The sequence below is a fragment of the Ictalurus furcatus genome, chromosome 13, assembly GCF_023375685.1.
Source record: "Ictalurus furcatus strain D&B chromosome 13, Billie_1.0, whole genome shotgun sequence".
Lineage (NCBI taxonomy): Eukaryota > Metazoa > Chordata > Actinopteri > Siluriformes > Ictaluridae > Ictalurus > Ictalurus furcatus.
The window spans coordinates 14,663,828-14,685,058 of NC_071267.1; the positions used below are offsets into that span (position 1 = coordinate 14,663,828).

General features: G+C 39.9%; 1 protein-coding gene across 1 annotated transcript in view; it reads left to right on the top strand.

The window, feature by feature from the left end:
- The first annotated feature begins 5,747 nt into the window (after positions 1-5,747).
- The window catches only part of ablim1b (actin binding LIM protein 1b), a 43,494-nt gene continuing 28,010 nt past the window's right edge, over positions 5,748-21,231 (top strand). Inside the window, exons 1-2 of the mRNA XM_053640423.1 lie at positions 5,748-6,075; positions 12,138-12,272. Of these exons, the coding sequence (XP_053496398.1) occupies positions 6,054-6,075; positions 12,138-12,272 (157 nt within the window). The 5' untranslated portion in view covers positions 5,748-6,053. The remainder of the gene's footprint in view (positions 6,076-12,137; positions 12,273-21,231) is intronic.

Here is a 21,231-nt window from a genome sequence, read left to right on the forward strand (position 1 = left end):
TGGCTCCAGCCACAGTGATGACATCATTATTCAGGACCAGGTCAAGTGCAAGAACTCTGTGCGCCGCATGTCTATCATTGAGGATGGGAACGTGGCCGAGGTGCTCTACCTCATTCCCAAACAGTCAATGATGGAACAACTGCCTTTCCTTGACCCTAGCGAGTATGTGATCCTGGAGAAGATGGCACCTCCTGATGTAGGAGCTGGTAAGAGAACTTACACATGGAAAATGAGAAATGTGCATGATCCAAAGAAGAAAGCAGTGTTTTATATACACTTTGGAGACAATAGCAGATTAATCATCTTTAGTTTTCATTTTGGGACCACAATGTTTTGGCACAAACTAGTTCAGGTTTCGTTTAGTTAGTAATCCAGGCAAAGTTAAATTAGTGATCTGTGTAATTTTAATATTATTATTTTAATATTCTACTCTTTTTTTTTCAAATTAACTGCACAATTCCTGGTGTTGTCATTCCATACTATGGTTATATTGAGAGTTTTTTTTGTGTTCATTCAAGTCTACTAAATGCTGGGGCGGACTTAGCACTAGGCAAAAGTAGGCGACCGCCTTGGTCACCCAGAAGCCAAGGGCCCCCTAAAAATGTGTGTGTATATATATATATATATATATATATATATATATATATATATATATATATATATATATATATATATATATATATAACTTAATTATTGATCCTAAATAACGGACCCCAAAATATTTGGTGTGAAATGTACATGAAAAGACATGTCACCTTTTCACTGATAAGTTTATAAGACATTATGTTTAAATGTCACGTTCAAGAAGAGTTAAAAAATAACATCTGCTGAAGAAGAGCTTTCTGTTATATTACGACAGTGGATGTGGTATGGGAAATGTGGTCTTCCTCACCACAGCTGAAGAGGTTGTTCTCCATGTGTTTGTGTAGTAGATACATTGTGCGCTAGAGATTATGCTGAATAATATCATTTGAGATGGCGGTGGGTGTCACCTGCTGTTTTAGCGCTGCTATCGTGGCCACATTCAGGATGGAATCTGTTGATTAATATGCTGTGCTTGGATTCTTCTTTATTGTTTCTTTTTTCTGTGGCGCTACGGAGAAGTAAACGCTAGTGATTGTGTTTAGATAGGAAGAATAACTGAGGGCATTTGAGCTGTCTCATTTGAAAGATATGTCAATTGTATAAATAAATAAATAAATAAAAACATAACAGCAACCTTATCTAATAACAAAAATTCAGGATTATGTTTAGTTGCTTAATACTGTACAAGTCTCATGGTTCCCCGGATGGGGAGCCTGTGCATCACAGGGCACCACACAAAGCATTCACACACTCATTCGAACATTCATTTAAACCTAGAGGCAATTTTTGAGGTGATAATCCACCGACTGGCGTGTTTTAGGAAGGGGGAGGGAGGAAATGCACACAGACACATGGAGAACATCTGAAACTCTGCACTGACATCTAAAGACCGTGTAGCTGTGAACCATGTCCACCCAAACACATTATAGCACACTGCAGTATCATTGCATTCTTCTTCTGCATTTTCCAGCTCTCTGCTGGCTTTCCTGATAAATGTTTTTCGAAAAAGGATTAGAAGCTCTAGACCAGTGGAGCTTTGTAGTGTACAACTCCTCATGACACGTGATTCCAGCACTGCAGTGCCTCTCAGTCTCTCTCACATGGATGCACAGGTCTGTGTTGTTACTGTTTGAAGCATGCACTCCACTGAAGCAGGCTCATAGAATAAAACCAGCACATTACTGCGCTCATATCTCCATTCAACCCATCAATCGTTTACCAGCAGTGTGGAGCCACTGCACCCCTCGTGGATGACTAAATCAATAGTCTACCCTTCAAAGTAGACCCCTGATAAAGACTGTTCACTCTTTCACTTTTATGAAATACACTGCTTGTCTCAAGCTGTATTATTAAGTTTATGCTTTCTGACACAGAAATCAGAGGGCTAAGAGTAAGAAATCCTAATTTGCTGAGTCAGTGCCAACTAGCAGCATTCAAGCGGTTAAAGTAGTCATTTGTAATTTTTAGAACTCTCTTCTCTAAGCTGTATTTCACTTCAAAGACAACATTGTCAAGCCTTTCTCTTCCCTCCACCCCCTCTGTTATAACTATGCATGCCATGTCATTTTTATTTTACTGAAAAGGGGCAAGCAGAGCAGCTTGTTTCTAGACCAGAAAAAATCAAATTAGACAGAAGCCTAAAAATAAAGAAATAACATTGCAAATCTCTAAAATCACAAAATTAAATTGAAAATTGCATCCCTTTATATATATTGTATATACACAGTAGGCATAGTCAGGATTTGCCCTCAAATGTGTATGGCTGCTTCACTATAATATGAGACAGACACACACACACACACACACTACATACACACATTTGCTGTTTGAAATTCAGCTCATCGCTCTGACACCTTCAGATATGCCTGGTTTGAAGTAGACTCCAGTCGTTGTGCATTAGCTCTGACTTTATGCTACTGCAATAGAGATGCACCCCTTTTTCACTACCAGTTACACATGATACACATTCGGGACACCAACAAACCTTTTTAAGAACCAGCCTGTGCTTTCACTAGGTTATGAGCAGAACCACTGAGTAATCAGAGGTGGGAGTTTCCTAATGCACAGTCTAAAAACAACTAAGGAGGATTTTACCACAAAAAGGAAGTTAAATATTTTTTTCCAATGCATTAATCTGTTTCTTATTGAATGTATAGCTGAAGGAATCTTTGTAGTGATGTCATTTTTATTCACTTAATGAATATTTATTTTAATTTTATTGAGCAACATAAAAAACTATCAAGGATTTTATACATACAAGTTATACATCTGGCTTCGATAACATCTCTGCTGATGGAGAAAAAAAAAACAGTAAAATAATGCATTAGGAAAATGTCTGAGTTTCCATCATGTAATGGCAATCATGTCACATGTTAACAGGAATTGGCTTAATGGTTCCCATTAGGTATGTTTCATCCTGAAGATTTCCATGAGGGATATTCTGGGTAATATTAGAGACCATCAGAACCAATTAGAACCAATATGGCCCTCTTTAGTAGGTAGATGATAGGAAATGAAATAAGCAGTGAGGAATAACTAGGAACAATAGATTCCATTAAACTACCATTAAAAACCTCCAGAAACGCATAAAAATCCATCATACCACAGCACTGACAACAGTTCTGACTAAAATACATGATAGGGTTTATAATAATATGCTTGTTATTAATAGTTTACTGTTTCTAGCAACAGCTCATTCATATGGACTTGTATAGTGGATGCTCCACATAAACTAAGCCTAATACTAAACAGATATAAACAAAGAAAATGTGTCGATATGGCAAAGCTTTTTAGGAGACAGGAAATAACTTGCCTCATATGTATTCATAACATGAAATCTAACTATAAATGGTTCAAAAAAGTGCCAGTGCAAATGTGTCATTCATTTATAAAATGTAATCATTGGCAAATCATTGTGGTATAAGTGAAATAACACACTATAGACTGTGCTGTTATACACAAACGATCCACACTGACTCGTGACGTTTCTCACCACCCCAACGTGAATTCTTTATTATATAACAGCATGGCCCAGGAATCATGTGTTATTCCTTACAAAGGACGCATTAGAGATCTCTATCAGCATCTATCAGCATCTATATGCAGCACAAATGTATCAGATGTATCAGTTCATGTTGTCAGAAAAGCAGTTTCAACTCCATCATCCTGGGTTTGATCCTGGCGTCGGCTGATTGTCTGGGTTAAGTTTCTCTGCATGTTCTCCCCATGTCCGTGTGGGTTTCCTCCAGGTTCTACACTTTCACCCCACAGTCCAAAAACGTGCCACTAGGTGGACTTACTAAAACAAATGTACATTTACATTTATTCGTTTAGCAGACGCTTTTATCCAAAATGACTTACAAATGAGGAAATACAAGCAAAGCGATATATCAAGCGGAGAACAATACAAGTAGTGCTACCATACAAGATCTTTTAATTGAGTTGTAGAAAAGCAAAGTGCACAGAGTAGAGGTATAAAAGCAGAGTAAGGGTTTTTTTTTTAAGGATAATGTGGGGTTGGCATTTTAGGGGTTAGTTATGTGCTCACAGAAGAAGTGGGTCTTTAGCAGTTTCTTGAAGATAGTGACAGATTCTGCTGTCTGGATTGAGGTTGGAAGTTCATTCCAGCACTGAGGGACAGATAGTGTGAAGGTTCTGGAAAGGGACCTTGAGCCACGCTGAGTAGGCACTATTAAGCGTCGGTCATTGATTGATCACAGATTGCGTGAGGGAACATAAGCCTTCAGGAGTGTTGAGGTAGGAGGGTGCTGTTCCAGACAAGGTCTTGTACGTTAGCATCAAGGAATTTGATATGGGCAGCTACAGGAAACCAGTGGAGAGAGATGAAGAGGGATGTGAGATGGGTTTTGCTCCTAGATGTGTGTATGTGAATATGTATGTGTGCATGGTGCTCTACAATGCAAAAAGCATATTCCCACATCATACCCAGAGTTCCCAGGATAGGCTCCGGATCCACTGCGACCCAGACCATACAGGGTCGCAATGGAGCCTGGAGCCTATTCCAGAGAACACGGGGCACAAGGCGGGAGACATCCTGGACTGGGTGCCAACCCATCGCAGGGCATAATCATACACACATTCACACAAGTGAGTGAACAAGTCATTTTTAATATTATTTTTCACTTCCCCATCCCTTCCACCTGTTTCTTTTTTTATCAGTAGTCCTGGAACTAGTCAAGTCATGTTGTCGTCATGGCAGTGATGCCAACCTAAGCCTTTGATGTCATTTTGGTGAAGGAACTGAAGCAATTCTGCTGGCTCAAGAACAACTATTATTTGTCCTGGCAAAGAGTGGAATAGTTCAGATTAGGCACCAGCTCTGGGATCAGCACAGTTGAAAAGGATTAATAGAAAACGAGATGTGGGAAGCAGGAATCTTATCAAGTTTCATTAAGTGGGATATGTTGTTCATAATTCCTCAGAGATACCTCATTCCCTCCCCCTTAGAGATGCACAGCGCAGCGGATGGGTATTAATAACACCTCTCAATCGACTTGCAAACTCAATTGTACTTCCAGTAATCCTATAATCTACTGCCACGGTGCCACAATAGACCAGACCAGGCTCTGGCACTCTCTTAAAAACTACTCAGTATATCACCATAGCACAGATGGCCCTATGTATTTAAGTATGAATATTCTTTCTGAGGGAATATGAACATATCTATTGTTATCCATCAATTCACTGAACACTTGACATAACTGTTTGAATGTTGACTGTTTTGTACAAAAGTGTGTAAAAGCTGCCAGGGTACATAGATTAGTGATAAACACACTAGTGTGTATACAGATGGAAAGTATGTATAGCAAACTAGAACCTGCACTGAACAATGAAGAAAAAAAAGAGCAGCTGAGGGAGACAGATAGAAATACAAACACATAGAGAGACAGGGAGAAACAATGAGAGAGAGAGAGAGAGAGAGAGAGAGAGAGAGAGAGAGTAGCAGTGAATATAAAGTAGAGTCACATGTGCTGCACATTGCCCTCCCCTCTCGGTCCTTTTGAAGAATTTAAGGTGGTGTCTCTAACTGGGAGGGATTATGACTATGGAATCTGCATTTGTCACACACAGCAGCTGCAACCTGGTTATTTCAGCACAGAGACGGCAGAGTCCTCAAACACACACACTCTCTCACGCACACACACACTGGCAGAAAAGGGGAAGGCTCAAGAACAGAGACCAAATGAGCAGTCACACAGTGCCGACTGGCTGCCTAGTTTGACAGGACTAGCACTCTCTCTCTCTCTCTCTCTCTCTCTCTCTCAGTTCCTCTGCCTTCCTTCATTTCTTTTCTTTTATTGGCTTTCTCTCTCTCTCTGTCTCTCTCTCTCTGTCTTTCTCCTTTGGACTGAGAGCTAGAGAGTGCAGGAAGACCCAGCGAATGCAGACAGCAGCAGCAGCAGCAGCAGCAGAAGCGTCCCTCCTCTCTCAAGCCTCAGAAGGAGCCAATGGTCATGGTGAAGGAGAAAGGTAGTTGGCATGATGTTCACATCAGTTTTTCGCAGGCCGGAGAGAGTGTGATTGTGCTGAAGATACTTCCTGTCTGAGGAGAGTGGGTGTGTTTAAAGTGTGTGCAGGTCGGATGCTGGAATTTGAGTCTGTATACACATGGCTTTGATGAGGCCGCTTTTATGTAGCTGTAGATTAGTGTATTGATTATTGTCATTTGTGACCATCAATATTATTGAAACTCATGTAGTAGTATAAATGTAGTAAAATCGTTCAAAATTCACAGCTGAGGAAGTGTTTGCCGTGGACAGAGTTAAGTCTGCTTGCATTCTGCTGTGTCTGTATGTATACTAAAGTGTATGCAGGACGTTTTACAACCATATGTGTGTGTCTGTCAATGGGGACCAGTAAAAATCTCAGCAATCTCTGGTGTGTGAAATTGCACTAGCGAGTAGAACAGAAACAGCTGTTAAGTACTTAATGCCCCTTTTGCAAATGCCTCTGTTACCGCCTTCTTCCACAACACCTGATTTCAACAACAACAAGAAGAAGCACTCTACATGTAGGAGGACTACTATTTCCAGCAAGAATGTTGTGTAAGGGTATTTAAGAATTGAATAGCCTTGAATTATTTACAAACGCACAAAGGGGTCCTGAGTTAGGCAGAACGTTTGGGACGCAATTCAGCGAGAAACACTATTCACCACGTACCGTTCCTGCCGTAGCTAGATGATGGAAGCAGATAGGAAGCCGGGGAGGTTTTGAAGGAACACTGCACCAAAGTGGATGATTCAGGAATACTACAAAAGTAGATCATAAGTCAGAAGAAGCTCCTAAATGATTTGTGCATAATGTGTGTGTATATGAGTGGAGTGTGTGTGTGTGTGTGTGTGTGTGTGTGTGTGTGTGTGTGTGTGTGTGTGTATGAGTGTGAGAGAGAGAATAGACTCAATAATGTATTTAGCCCATCATGGTATCCATGGCAACCAGGCAACCAGTGGTCTGCTGGTGAGAGTATGCTATATGTGTGAATCATAGCCCCAAATCATATCTAGTACACAAACAAACCCCTGAGACTATCAGACTGTCATTATATAGAAACGTTGCACAAACATGCATGTATTTCAACTTAACACACACTTGTTCTTACAATTATACTCGGATTTGGCGACAACTTGATACAGATGTGTGTGAGGCTCCTGTATGCCCTGCATGAATAAAAGGTGTATATTTAGAATTCAGTAGTTCAATCAGATATATTTATGCACGCTTGATCTTGAAAAAAAAATCAAGAAAAAACAAACAAACGAGTAAAGCTCATGCTTATCCATCAGGTCCATGTATTTATCAGAGCAGTGGAGCCCTACACACTCTCTAGAAGCTTCCAGACGCCACACAATCTTGTGATATCAGAGTGCACAATGGAGGACATTTGGACTTCTGTCAAAGACACACAGTACTGATAATCGAGTACTGTATATGCTCCATCACAGATAAAACTGTGGCTTTCAATAGAGCACTGGTTAAAATAACAGCTGTGTGCCTGTCAGAAATGAAGTTCATGCTTAGTTAAAAGCAAACTAAGACCTAAGTACACAATGCTGTTTCTGCAATATCTGTGTCAGTGTTTGAATAGTGAGATGACTCTTGTCCTCCATGCTTTGGGGTCAAAGTGTTTAATCTTGACTCAGAACAAACAGGCTGGCTGCCCACCTCTTTAATTGGATTTGTTCTGTGGGCTGTCACTGGCTTCATTACATACAGTAAATAGCCACTTTAATCATCTTGATCTAGATAAAGCAAAACAGAACACTCCAGAATATTTGTGAAACTCTTACATCATACATTCGTGCCCAGCTGGACTTGAAGTGAAGTGTTCGAAAATGTTCTTTGTGTACTAATTCTACATGTGTGTCAGGTTATTATGCAGTCTATAGATGTTCAGAAATTGAGTACTTGGTCTCCTTGACCATTGCTCCAGTGCTGCAGATTAGTTTACAATGCTTTGACAGCTGTATTTATGACTGTCTTTTGTCCAGGTATAAAGGTGCCATTACATTCGACTGAGTGATCTCTCCACTAACAGTTTAAAACCCTTTCCCACTTTTCTCCTTCCGTAGCTGATAAAAGGCCCACATCCATTTTATGCCATTCTGCCTGATTGTAATTTACATTATGTGGTCTTTTCAGAGCTCTTCATTCAGCCTGTTTAGTGACATCTACTTTGAAGGGACTTTCGATCATTTCTGTTAGCTTCACTCAAGCTTATGTGCTGATAAAGATACTCAATAAGTGTATTATAGAACACATTAAGTACATTATTGTAACCAAGTTAAGATTGAAATCTTAAGGTTTGGCTTATCCTTTTAAAGGTGTGCTTCGTGACTTCTGTTCAGCCCAAATAGTTGTAGTGGAGCAGATAATCCGTTTGGCAGTTTCAATAAGTTGGTTGTGTCCTGTGTGGTCAGAGTTGCTTAGTATGTGCAAAGAGATCAGCCTTTAGTCGAGTGTAGAGATCAGATGATGCTAGGATTTTACGTAGCACGATGCTAAAGAGGGAAATCAGTAAGAAAGAAAGAGTTTTATATGAAAGGTTAGCTTTGTTTGGTGAGATCGTGACTGCGTGGAAAGAAAAGGACATGATCTTTAACCTGTTCAATTCTCAAGATCTGTCAGCAGGTCAAGATTCAGGAGTGGACAAATCAGTAATCTGGGCAGATTTCACCCCCAAGCATTTGTATATGCCCCAGAGATAAGTAGCTTCAACAACCAGAAAAAAACAAAACTACTCCATATTGACTTTCGCAAAACAAATTAAAAAGGTTATGTTTAAACCAGTCCCTCCAGGAAATTAACGCAAAATCAAGAAAACTCCGCAATATTCGGTGGAGCTTTGCGATCTTTCAAAATTACAGATCTGGGCCAAGACACATCATGTGGCGTTATCACAGCATGCATTCAGCCAAAGCCCTCTTCACGTGCATCGGACATGAGTACAGATAAAACGTCTCATGTTGATGTTTGAAATTGCAATTCTCATGAATTGCAATTTCACCAACTCAAGTAGTTTTCCGCAAAAAAAGCACAAAATTGTGAACAAAAATGCAGCAAGATCAAGCATTTTTGACCTGTTATAAACTTACAGGCTTCACAGTAGTGCTCTACTCATTCTGAATCACACTGCCTGTTGCACTACACACTTTGGCTTAGGCGTGATCTGGCTGATGGTAGAATGGGATGTTACTAAGCAGATTAATTAGTGTGCTTGAATGACAGATGATCATTTCATAATCATGAATACGCAGGTATTATGAAACATCAGCCAGAATCGAATAATGTACTTTATGTGCAATACAAGGGCACAACACCATAGCTGAAAACTATTGGCCAGTGACTTGCCGGCTTTTTATTGAGGGTGCAAACACAATGTGCTACATTAGAAACATTGTTATACTTGTTCATTTTGATTAGTCTGTATTAATCTAAGCTAACTAGGTAGCTAAATGTAAATTACATTACATTAGCTGGCACTTTTTAGCCTTCTGGGCAACCAAAACACATGTCTTCCATGAGCTTCCACATGCATAGTATGCACCTTTTAGCTAGTTGTGGCTCAAAGGTTAAGGCGCTGGGTTACTTATCAGAAGGTCAGGGGTTCAAGCCCCAGCATCGCCAAGCTGGAGCTTAAGCAAGGCCCTTAACCCTATCTGCTCTAGCGGCACCACATCATGGCTGACCCTGCTCTTTGACCCCAACTTCCTAACAAGCTGGGATATCTGAAAAAAAAAGAATTTAATTGTGCTGTAATGTATATGTGAACATGCATCTGTACTGTAAGTGATGTTTTATCCTGCTTTACTCTATACCATACCTATACTGCATGTATGACTCTGAGCAGGAGTATTATAAAGCTCCGTACCTTCCGACAGTGTTTTTTTTTCTCACACCATCTGGTTTCGTTCTCTGTAAGGCATGGGATGTATTCCACATCTATGCTTCACACTCAGTATGAGTAACACATAATGCTCAAGGAGATCCCTGTCCATATGATGATTTGCATAAGTGGGTGATGCTCAGTACTGCTAAACCTGCAGCACACACTGCCTTGTTAAAGAAACAGTCCTACAGTATATCTGTATAACATCTGTCATGAATGGATGATTCATAGAAGCATTTATATGAATTGTATTGCTTCACCACATGGACACATTTTTACAATGACATCAATGTGGTGTTTGCAATTAGGCATTTTTATACTGTAATTAGGCAGTTTATAAATGTATATACATTTTATATATCTGCCTTGCATTTTGAGTAAGATCTGAAAATGGCTTTGCAGCTACAGGAAAACAACATGCAGCATAAATCCACCTGCCTATTCCTCAGTGTCAGTTTGACAAAATACTGCAGCCTCATTCTCCCGTTACATTATACAACTTTCTCTGTGCTGTATTGTCGTGACATTAAATCTGGTCGCCATGGCAACAGCTCTCTCCAGCGGTGAATACTGGTCTGTGAGAAATCCTTGTGCTTCCGTCTGTGCTGCAATAGGAGTTTTCCTGAGGATTCACTTCCCAACATGAGCCTCAGAGAGAGATCGAGAGATGGCAAGAGAGACAAAACAGGCACTTAATTGATTCAGAAGTTTGTTTTTGTAAGCAGCTTGTCATGGGGATGACTGTCATGGCTTTAAAATGAGTTGTTTGATTAGTGAAGAGGCTCTGTGGCAGCAGGCCTGTGCAACCCGACTGGCCGATAAAGAGCGCGCTCTCAATATGACACATTCTTTCCTACACTAATCTCGCGCAGAGCTTTGAAGTGGCCGGCAATTTGGTCGGAGAGGCACAGATCAACTCTCTCATGGAGAAGGGGGAAGATACATATTCAGAAGGGATGACTTGGTGCTGGCAGGATTTATTAAGGGGACGAGAAGAGTGACAGTGAATGAGAGATCATGAGAAGGTGAGGAGGGTTGGGAAAAAAAGAGACAGGAATAGAAAGACTGAAGATAGCTTCAGTGGGGAGCTTTTCTTCGAAAAGCATGATTGAAGCGCAGACTCGATGCATGTGGAGATGACATTTTGGCCCTAATGACCTTGACTAAGCATGTCAATAAGAAAGAGACAGAGAGAAAGAGAACGACGACGAGGCAGATGATGTTAGAAGCCTCAGTACATTTCAGAGAGCAGAAAACCTGCCTCTAATTATCTGTTCCTATCTGTGCTCTCTACTATCAGCTCCCATATTCTCCCTGGGCCATGCAGTTATCAAGATGTAACACCTTCTGTGCTCTGTTTGTTATTGTCTATGTGTGTGTGTGTTTGTGTGTGTGTGTGTGTGTGTGTGTGTGTGTGTGTGTACACTCTTGACTGTTTCAATTAAACAAGTAGAAGCAATTGTATTTGGCTGTTCTTATGCAAGAGGTAAAAAAATAACTCCAAGTGACATTTGGGATGGGTGGATCAGATTTATAGACAATAAATCAGTATGTGAAGTGAGTAAATAGCTGGGCGGGTGGGAAGTTGGATAAGGAGGTCAAAACCTCTCCATGAGCTTTTGATAAACAGAGCATTTCATCTAACAAGCCATACAGATTACACACATCCTAACACGATGCACCACTCACACCTACACACAGTATGCCATCACCCATGGTGTGGGCTTGTGCTGGTACAGAAACACTCCAGCATTGTGCTTTATGTTCATCAGGCTGAGTCGTTTGAGTTTGTATTTGGTCACAATAATGGCTATACAGCACATTATATTCATGCTTCTCCTCTTCAGTCAAGTTAAAGCCACCCAATTATCCAATTCAATTCTGTTAATATTTGACATAGCGATGACCTTCCTGTTCATTGTAGCATGTTTCATTTTTACAGCGGCTAAACATTACTATTTCAACCATAAATTTATATTTGCACACTCTGCAGTCTGATCTCAGTGTGATTACGCTCTACATTTGTGGTCGATCATGTGGAGTTAGTCTGTCCAGCAGCTGGATGACTGACCACTTTCTTGAGTTTTCTCCTTTTACCTTTTGCTAAGACCTGTTAATGAAAATGTCTCTCTGCCCTCTCCCACAGTGGCCCATCCTCAGGAAGCCCACCGGCCCCCGGAGAAACTGGTCATCCAGTGTTACAAGTGCAGGGAGCCATGTAAAGGGGAGGTGCTGCGCGTGCAGAGCAAGCATTTCCACATCAAGTGCTTCACCTGCAAAGGTAAGACCTTCTGTTCATACAGCTGTGTCAGTGAAGGAATGGATTGTTAAATAGCTAACGAGATGTAATCTAGATTGGAAAAGGGAAAACATGTTCAGCATGGGATTGCTCTTGGACACGTCATGTGTGCATCTCTGTCACGTGTGGAAAGAGTTCAATCCTGTGCTGACGTTGCTTTCTTATCCATTTTGATAAAGAGGTTGAATAATTATTACTATATGACTCACGAACCACTTCAAGTCAAAGCAAAGATATGCAATGGAAGGATAAAACAAGAAGTAGTCTCCTGTTGTACTCTGTGTTCTGAAGTAAATTCTAATTGCTTGTTTATAGCTTTCTGTCAATCAATAGCCTGCTTAGATGACCTGAGAAAAAAAAATCAGCGGCTTTAAAAGTTGGCCTGTAAGCTTATCACCCATGGATTTAATTCTTAAATAACAAATAATCCTTAAACATGATTGGTCACTCACATGAATACCACATTAATGCCATGTAGTAAACTCAACACCCTGTAGGGCTGAATAGGTCTGTTCTTTTTATTAGTATATCATCACCAGTTATGGCTGAAGAGGAAAGAGTTCATAGTATGGAGTGAGAATAAATTAGCAATAACCTCAGCCGATAGTAGGAACGTCTTATTACTACTAAGATGTGTATCTCCATGGCACTCTGACCAGCCTTTTCATTTATTTTAAGAGTACTAGGATCCATGGTCATCCATATTTGCAACACTTGTGTGGATTGACCACCTGAGCCCCTGGATTGTACAAGAGAGCTTGAGATTTATTCTGAGTGGCAACTTGCCAGGTACAACGAGCATTCCCTCATTACCTTCTGGGAACGAGAGAGAGAGAGAGAGCGAGCAGACTTCCTCATTTTACTACATCATTCAGCTTTCACCCATCATCACACTGATTCTGAGTAACTCCATTCAGAAAAACAGCACTGTTCATAGTAGAATTGAAGTTCTACGAATGTGTAAAAGTGTTAACGTCCCCATAGTTAACATTCTTTAACATGAACAATCCATGAATGTCAGCATTAATAAACCAGAAGTAATGTTAACAAAGTAAGAATGTAAGTTAGGACATGTATTGTATTAACTTGCATTTGCTTAATTTGAACTAAATACACATACACTGAACCATGTTTATTCATTCTTATTATTCAATTACAGCATGTACATAAATGTTGGAAACTTACTGACCTCTGACCTCCATTGCCAAATTAGCATTCAGCCTCAGTTCTGAATTTTGTCAGATGACAACCACAAACATGTTCATTAAGGTGTAAGTTCAGGTTGGTTAGTGTGGGTTTAATTTTACTTAAGAATGGGACAAACATAGACTAATACAAATTATAGTTACTTTGTTAATGTTACTCATGGTGGATTAATGCTTAATAATGTTAAATAATCTCAGTTCAAGGAATCTTAATGGAAACTGTTCTCGGGAAAAGTTAAAAGGGCAACCGTAGTGCCACTTTATTCTGTCTACAAGTATCAATACAGCTTTTGCAATGGCAGCCATAACAATCTTAGAAACCATGTTTGCAGAGGTCTGTGGTTTTCATTCCTAACAGCAGAGTACCTCTTTCATTCTGTATTACTGTTAATCATTAAAACCTCCTCCATGCTTTTCTCAGAATGACGATAAGCACATATTTCCAGCTCAGTGCTTTACAGCTAGCTTTACTGTTTAAAAAAAGCATCAGCTTGGCATGCTGGTTTTGCAGGTGACCAGAATAAATTGTATTGCTGACAATCAAATGCTGACATTGCTGGTATTGGTTTTGTCATTAGTACTAAGGCTGACATAATTAACTAGCATGAAACTAGAAATGAAGGGAATTATATTTGATCATACAGTATATAATCAGGAACATTAGTTCCTGTTATCATATCATTATGTTATATAAGTCATCCCCTCACCTCCTCTTGAACTTAATAAGACAGAAAGATGCAGTTTGACATGTTACTGAGAAAGCGTAAAGCATCCTGAAGACTTTCCTATGGTGAAAAACTTTCAACTGTAACAAAGCTGTGATACTGGAGACTCCTTCCATTAATGCTAAATAAATGCCTCCTTACTGAAAACGTAAAGCAGAAGTTAGCTGACATTTACTTAATGCTAATTAAATAAACCTACAGTGAATAATGCTTATTCAGTCTTATTAGTAAATAATAGCATGGAGATAAATGTTGATAACTACATTGTTAAATGTCAAACCCAATGTGTATCTGTGTGGAGGAAACCTCGGGAGGCAGGTGGAATTTGAGCAGAGCTCCGGCCTCACTTTTATTTTTCCTCAGCTTTTCAGTGCACTTTCAAGCTCAACAGAAAAAAAATCCCAAACTAACAGAAATGTAACCCAAAAGGGGCCGTCACTAGCTCGCTGCTTTCACCTCATTCAAGGTTAAGATCACACTCTGTGCATGTGTCTGTGTGTGTGTGTGAGTGTGTGTGTGTGTGTATGTGTGTGTGTATGTGTTCATTGCAAGCTCTGCTAGCTATGTCACTCTCTCTCTCTCTCTGGCTCACAGCAGTCACTGAAAGCACAAAGAAACACACATAAGAACAGTAGGCTTGCGGTAATAAGACACAGGTGAGAATCATCACCCATTACCTGCTGGTTAAACCCGCCTCCTCTCCATCTGCCACTGATGCCCGACCACATCCCTGCTGCCACATTAACATATACTGATATAACTCAGATTATATCTGAAGAAAAACCTGAAATGTTTTAAGGTAGGGTCAGTGATTTCATAAAAATCAGCACACAAGGAGATATCTCTACTTGTCTGTCTATCATATTGCCTGTCAATATAAACCTCACCATTCTGCACTATAATTCAACAGCACTATGACATGAGGTCGTATAAAGTATCTTCGGTGTCATTTTGAGAGTAAATCGAAAACTAGAATGTAAAAAGGACCAGAATTTTGTTCAATGGTGTGATCAGAACTATCCATGCATCCATTTTCCAATGCCATTTATCCAACACAGTGTCACGGGGAGCCTTGAGCCCATCCCAGGGAAATTGGGGTACAAGGTAGGGGACACCCTGGACAGGGTGCCAACCCTCTGCAGGGCACAATCACACACTACGGACAATTTGGAAATTCAAACTCCACACACACACGGAGGACGGAATCAAACCCCCAACCCTGGAGGTGTGAGCCATCGTGCCCCTCAATCAGAAACACTTTCTGAAATATACAGGTGCTCTTAGTGCCAGTAAAATATTTAAAACACATTCTAACACTAAATGTCTTGGACCTACAATATCTATGTATTTTCTGTTGTAGATATTGTCACTGTAATCTGTGCTGCCCAATGAATTATTTATAGATGTTTGTGTTATTTTCTGGTAAATTGCTGCAGTCCCCAAGAATGGCTCTACTGATATTCCAGAGAACTGTAGTGTGCCCTAATCATTTTGGTTATCTATAAATGTAACGTATAGCTCTATTCCTGGAATGCAGGATACAGAGGTTTGCATAACATATAACTGTGTCTGTAAATATGTGGCTGGCGGGCGTTTGCAGTAAAAGCCTTCCAGAAGTTGAGATTTGGCAGTGTATGGCTTGACTGTGTCTATGATCTGAGCCAATACACTGTGCTTCTATTTGCTGTCCCATTAGCTACAGTAGATTACTTAGAGGAAACTCACATTGTGTGCACCAGTGAGCATGTGTATTAACCATCACCCTCCATACTCTCCCTCATTCCTGCACTCTGAATTCTTATCCTCATCCTCTTTTAGTGTCATGCTTATCTTTCTTTGCCTCCCCCACGATCTGCTTTGTGAATGCTGTGTCAGTCAGAGAGGCTCTGTGCTATTTTCAGCACAGTCTCCAGGAGTCGATAAAGCTTGTGTGACTGGAAATAGCTTTGCTGAACCTGCTGTGAGAGAGCGAGGAGCCAGGGAGGGGTTCTACACAACATGTATGTGTACTGTGCAGCTATGCCAGGAATCACAGCCACTCAGCAGCTGTGGATTTACGTTAATGAGAAAGGGGCAAAGCCTCACACTCATCCAGGGTTTCATACCTTATGATATTTTTCCAGTATGTCATTGCTGCAACTTTTCCATAGGATGATCTCATTCATTTGTTATTTTTTGCATGATATATAGTTTGTAAATTCAATTACATGTAATATGACATGATGAGTAGGATGGGTGTGATACTCTTCGTATGCTCATATTCTGGTGGGCAGCTGTGGCTTAGGTGGTAGAGCAGGTTGTCCACTAATCGTAGGATTGGCAGCTCGATTCCCGGCCCACATGACCCACATGTCCTTGGGCAAGACACTGAACCCCAAGTTGCTCCCAATGGCAAGCTAGCACCTTGCATGGCAGCTCTGCTGTCATTGGTGTGTAAAGCGCTTTGTAAAACCGCTAAGGTTAAAAAAAAAAAGTGCTATATAAGTGCAGACCATTTACCATGGTTCTTGATTGATAGCGCTTTTCCTCCAACAAGGTGCCACAACAAGGTGCCAGTGTGTTAATCTTGAAACCTTCCAAACATTCAGTTCAGCGTAGCCAATGGCTTGGGAGGTGGGAGGAAACAGAGAATCCAGAGGAAACCCACAGGAGAACATGTGAAACCCCACATAGGTTGTAACCCAAGCTCAAAATCAACCCAAAGACCCTGGAGGTGTGAGGCGGCAGCGCTACCAACTGCACCACTGTACCACCCACAAGCAGTGCAAGTCATTTTCTTGACTGCAATTAAAAGTAAGCTGTGAAATATGCAGGGGCTTACAAAATTAATACAAACAAATCCTGCATGAACTGAAATATCTAACAGTTATAACAGTTGCATCTACTGCATTGCACATAATACTTGTCTATAACAGTGTATTTGGGCATTCATAGACACTAAAATCATTTACTCTGAATACGAAAATGTTCTCAAAGCCTCAGTTTAGAAATCGTAGTTTAGTTGCTTTTTTCATGTTGTACTCCCACATATAAATCCATCCCATATTAAACACAGATTTCAGCTCTTTGAACTGGTGGGAACTCAGTCAGATTTACTGTGTATGAAGTGCATGAATACTGAACTTCTCTCTCAGAGTGACTGAGAGCAGGGAAAGGAAGTGGAGTTTAATTCCTTCACAATGTATTTATTAAAGGTTGGCTAATCTGAATGTTAGTGTTGGCAGGGTTTGGCAGGAGGTTTGGGTGATGGAGGAGGTGATGGAAGAAGCTGCTTCTGAAGGATGGCGGATACACTTAAAGCATTCTTTACAAAAATAGTTGAGTGGATTTTCCTGGCAGCTGTCACCGTCACAGACACTTCAGCCAGCCCTACTCCCATTGCATAGTTATTCTTTCAAACACACACACACACACACACACACACACACACACACACACACACACACACATTTATGATTGGACTGTTGTAAAAACCGTTATAGCTCATCATATAATCACTCATCATAACTGTCCACTGTTGTACCACAAACTCAGTGCTAGTTCAACAAGTCTCCATGGATACATGTGACAAATACATATGTGGTCAACATTTATAGCTGCTCCAAAAGTTGCCGTAATGTACAAGTGCCAAAAGCCTGTAAAGCAGAGTAGTAGGGAGGAGCACTCGCCATGGGTCTAACCAAGGGTCACTCTGCGGCTGTTCACTAACTAAAGGCCTCAGGATTTCCCAAGCCCTGAATGGACTTTACTCCTAATCTTCCTGAACCTGCCAACTAAAGATTAGCCATATATAGAAACCTCAAGAACTAGACATAGAGGCTGGATTTACTTTAATCTGATTACTATAGACAAGTGCAAGTTAAAGATAATGAGACAAATATTGAGTTATTTGGAGCAATGTCCTGTATACTTCAGGATGTAAAGATATAATTAATTCCCAATGGACTCTTTAATGCTACAGTTTAATTATGACTGTGCTACTTTCTTTTACATGTATGCTGTATTGATTACATTTTGTTTGTCCATTAAGTACTCTTTGCCTTTGTGTTGTACATCACAGTGGGCAATTAGTTTGATTGGCATAAAATCAACAGTTAAATTTAAGAAGAACACATAATTCATTATTATATGAAACTGCTCCTTATAGAAACACATATCCCAGATACAGTTAATTACCACTGTCTCATTCTCTAGTCCTTTTAGAAAAAAATTGTAAACTGTACCCTTTAGGGCAGAAAAGCTTGTCACTGGGGTGGTTCCATCAGGGGATATGTAGTTTCAACCTTTGGCCTGTGTTTTATTTGGTATATTGGATATAGTAAAACTCATTTAAGATAGATTATTGGAACTAAAAGAAATAACTTTTTTTTTTTTACCTAATCTGCATTTGTAGCATATGTGTGATTACCAAAAGCAAGAATATCAACACAATATCAACACATCCCTGTACTGAATACAGTCTCTCCTGGATTTTGTGATTGCAGAAGTTAACGCAAAATCAAACAAACTCCACAATATTTGGAGGAGCTTGCAATTTTTCAAAATTAACAGCAGATTTTCTGCAGATTTGGGCCAAGACGTGTCATGTGACGTTATTACAACACGCATTCATCCAAAGCCCTCTTTGAGTCATGTGCATCGAGCATGAGTACAGCTAAAAGGTCTCATCTACCAAAAAACATCACTGTGGAAAACCGTGCAAAACAATTTCATGCTGTTGTGATTTCAGCAATTCAAGGAGTTTTAAACAGCACAAAAAATCCCACAAGTTGCATCGCAGATCTTAACAAAAACTGCAGCAAAATCAAGCGTTTTTGGGTGCAACAATCACAAAAACTTTGCAAAATCCTGTACGGACTGATTAAAATGACCCATTCTTCATGTACTGACTGTGATTATGAATGATAATGTGTTATACACATGCGCATGCAGTCAGATATGAAGTTTGGGGTAATGCGCAAGAGGTCAGATATGAAGGTCGCTAGATAAAGAAAGACCACATTCATTAACATGAATGTGTATTATGCATGTACGGTGATGAACTTACAGAATTCATTCATTCTTTCTTAGTAACTGCCTGGTCAGGGTAGCGGTGGTTTAAGTTAGGTTAATAGTTTGTTTAGCCATAAAAATTGGGAAATAGTGCTTATTATTATTACAATTATTATCTAGAAATAATTAGCTAAATTAGCTAGAAAATGTCATAGGTATGGATAAACAAAAATAATAACTATGCTAACAAGAATAAAAAACAGTCCTGCACACATCTCTTTTTCCAAAAAAGGCCACACCCACCTCTTTTATTCAACTAGTTCAGCTTGTCACATAACATTTTACATGAAAACCAGACTAAATATTAAAAATAAATTTAAAAAAAAACTCAACACTAAGAATGTCTTAATGCTTATTTGGCAGACGTGTGTGAGTTTCAAACAGCCGTGCAGTTAAGCTAACATCCTGGCAAACATCAGTCAGGGGCAACCGTCAAGGCTAATGTAGTTGGACAGGCACATCACCCTGTTGCACTGCATTGCAGTGATGACTTTGGTTCTAGTACCACATGGATAATGATGGAGCTCTGAAAACAAAAAGACATGCCAAGAATGCTCTCATGCCAAAGGTCTCATTTAGTCATCATTTTGTCCTCTTCATTGGTGGACTACAGAGATTTACAAAGTGTTGTTAATAGCTCTGGATGTGCAGGAAAGTGGCACCACTAAAACAGCTACAATGTGAAGGGGCATTCATTCTCACAGCATGCATTCTGACTAATTGTGCATATCCTACTGTGATCATTGTAGCATGCAGGGAATAATTAGGACCAAAGCTTCATCCCATGACGTTTTCCTGTGTGGTATTGGCACATATAGTACATAGGGGTGCAGTAGGGGCAGCGGTGTTGCATGTAATATAGGGGTGTAACAGTGTAATGCAATGCCTATCTGTATCTGTTTAGTGCACCAAATATCCATAGCTGCATTTGGATTTAAAACTGAAGTGGGTGTGGCCTAAACCAGAGGGGGATTTTCCATGTTTTTTTGTTTTTTTTAATGAGCCTTATTACAACCCTGGAAACACTGGAAATCACTGAAAAAACATATGGCTCTGACAGTTCCTCAACCGCAGCTACTTCACTCGAGTTCATAATTGGTCTCAACTAGAGATGTGCACAGTACTCTTTAAAAAAAAAAAAAAAAAAATCCTGCTCACACACTTATTATTTTGGTTTCTACATTCCAACTATATTTGCGAATGAATGAATTTAGTTGCTTCTATTTCCCAAAATATAAACAAACAAGAAGCCTAATTTTAATCACCATGACCCTGACCAGGCAGTTACTAAGAATGTAATTGCATCATGCAACACTGCACATTATTTATTTATTTATTTATTTATTATGGGGTTTTTTTGTTCTGCGAGCTTCACATCTGAGCCCTCACTCATGCCTGCAAGTAAAAACCTCCTGCTTATAATATTTTTTGCTGTGTCCCACAGCATCCCAGTCCTAATACACACCTCATTCATCATTCACATTCATTCATATCTATGTATTTTTGTATCTGTTTAGAACACATTATATATTCAGTGCAGATGCTGTAATGTAGTCCTATTTGGTCATGTATTCGCTAATGTAGCACAGAGCACTATAGCACAGAGCAGTGTAGCAGTACTGAAGGAAGGAAAAGCATCCAGGAAATCCAGTGAAATATTAATGAAGAGATGCAGAGATGGAAAAAATGCAAACTGCTCTATAGCTGCTCTGGTTATAATTCTCCTGTGCTAATGAATCATTCACTTCTGCTTCAGTTGACTTCATGGAATATCTGTGCTATGGAAGTGGATTTGAATTTGTCTCAGGATGAAAGTAACTGAGCCTGAAGTGAGAATCACTATACTGAACACATGCATGCTGTTACACTTACGTCAACCATCCACACACACAGCGGTTTCTGCCTCCACCTGACTCTCAGTAATTACTGTTGCCTGCGTCATACATTTGACACTTCCCT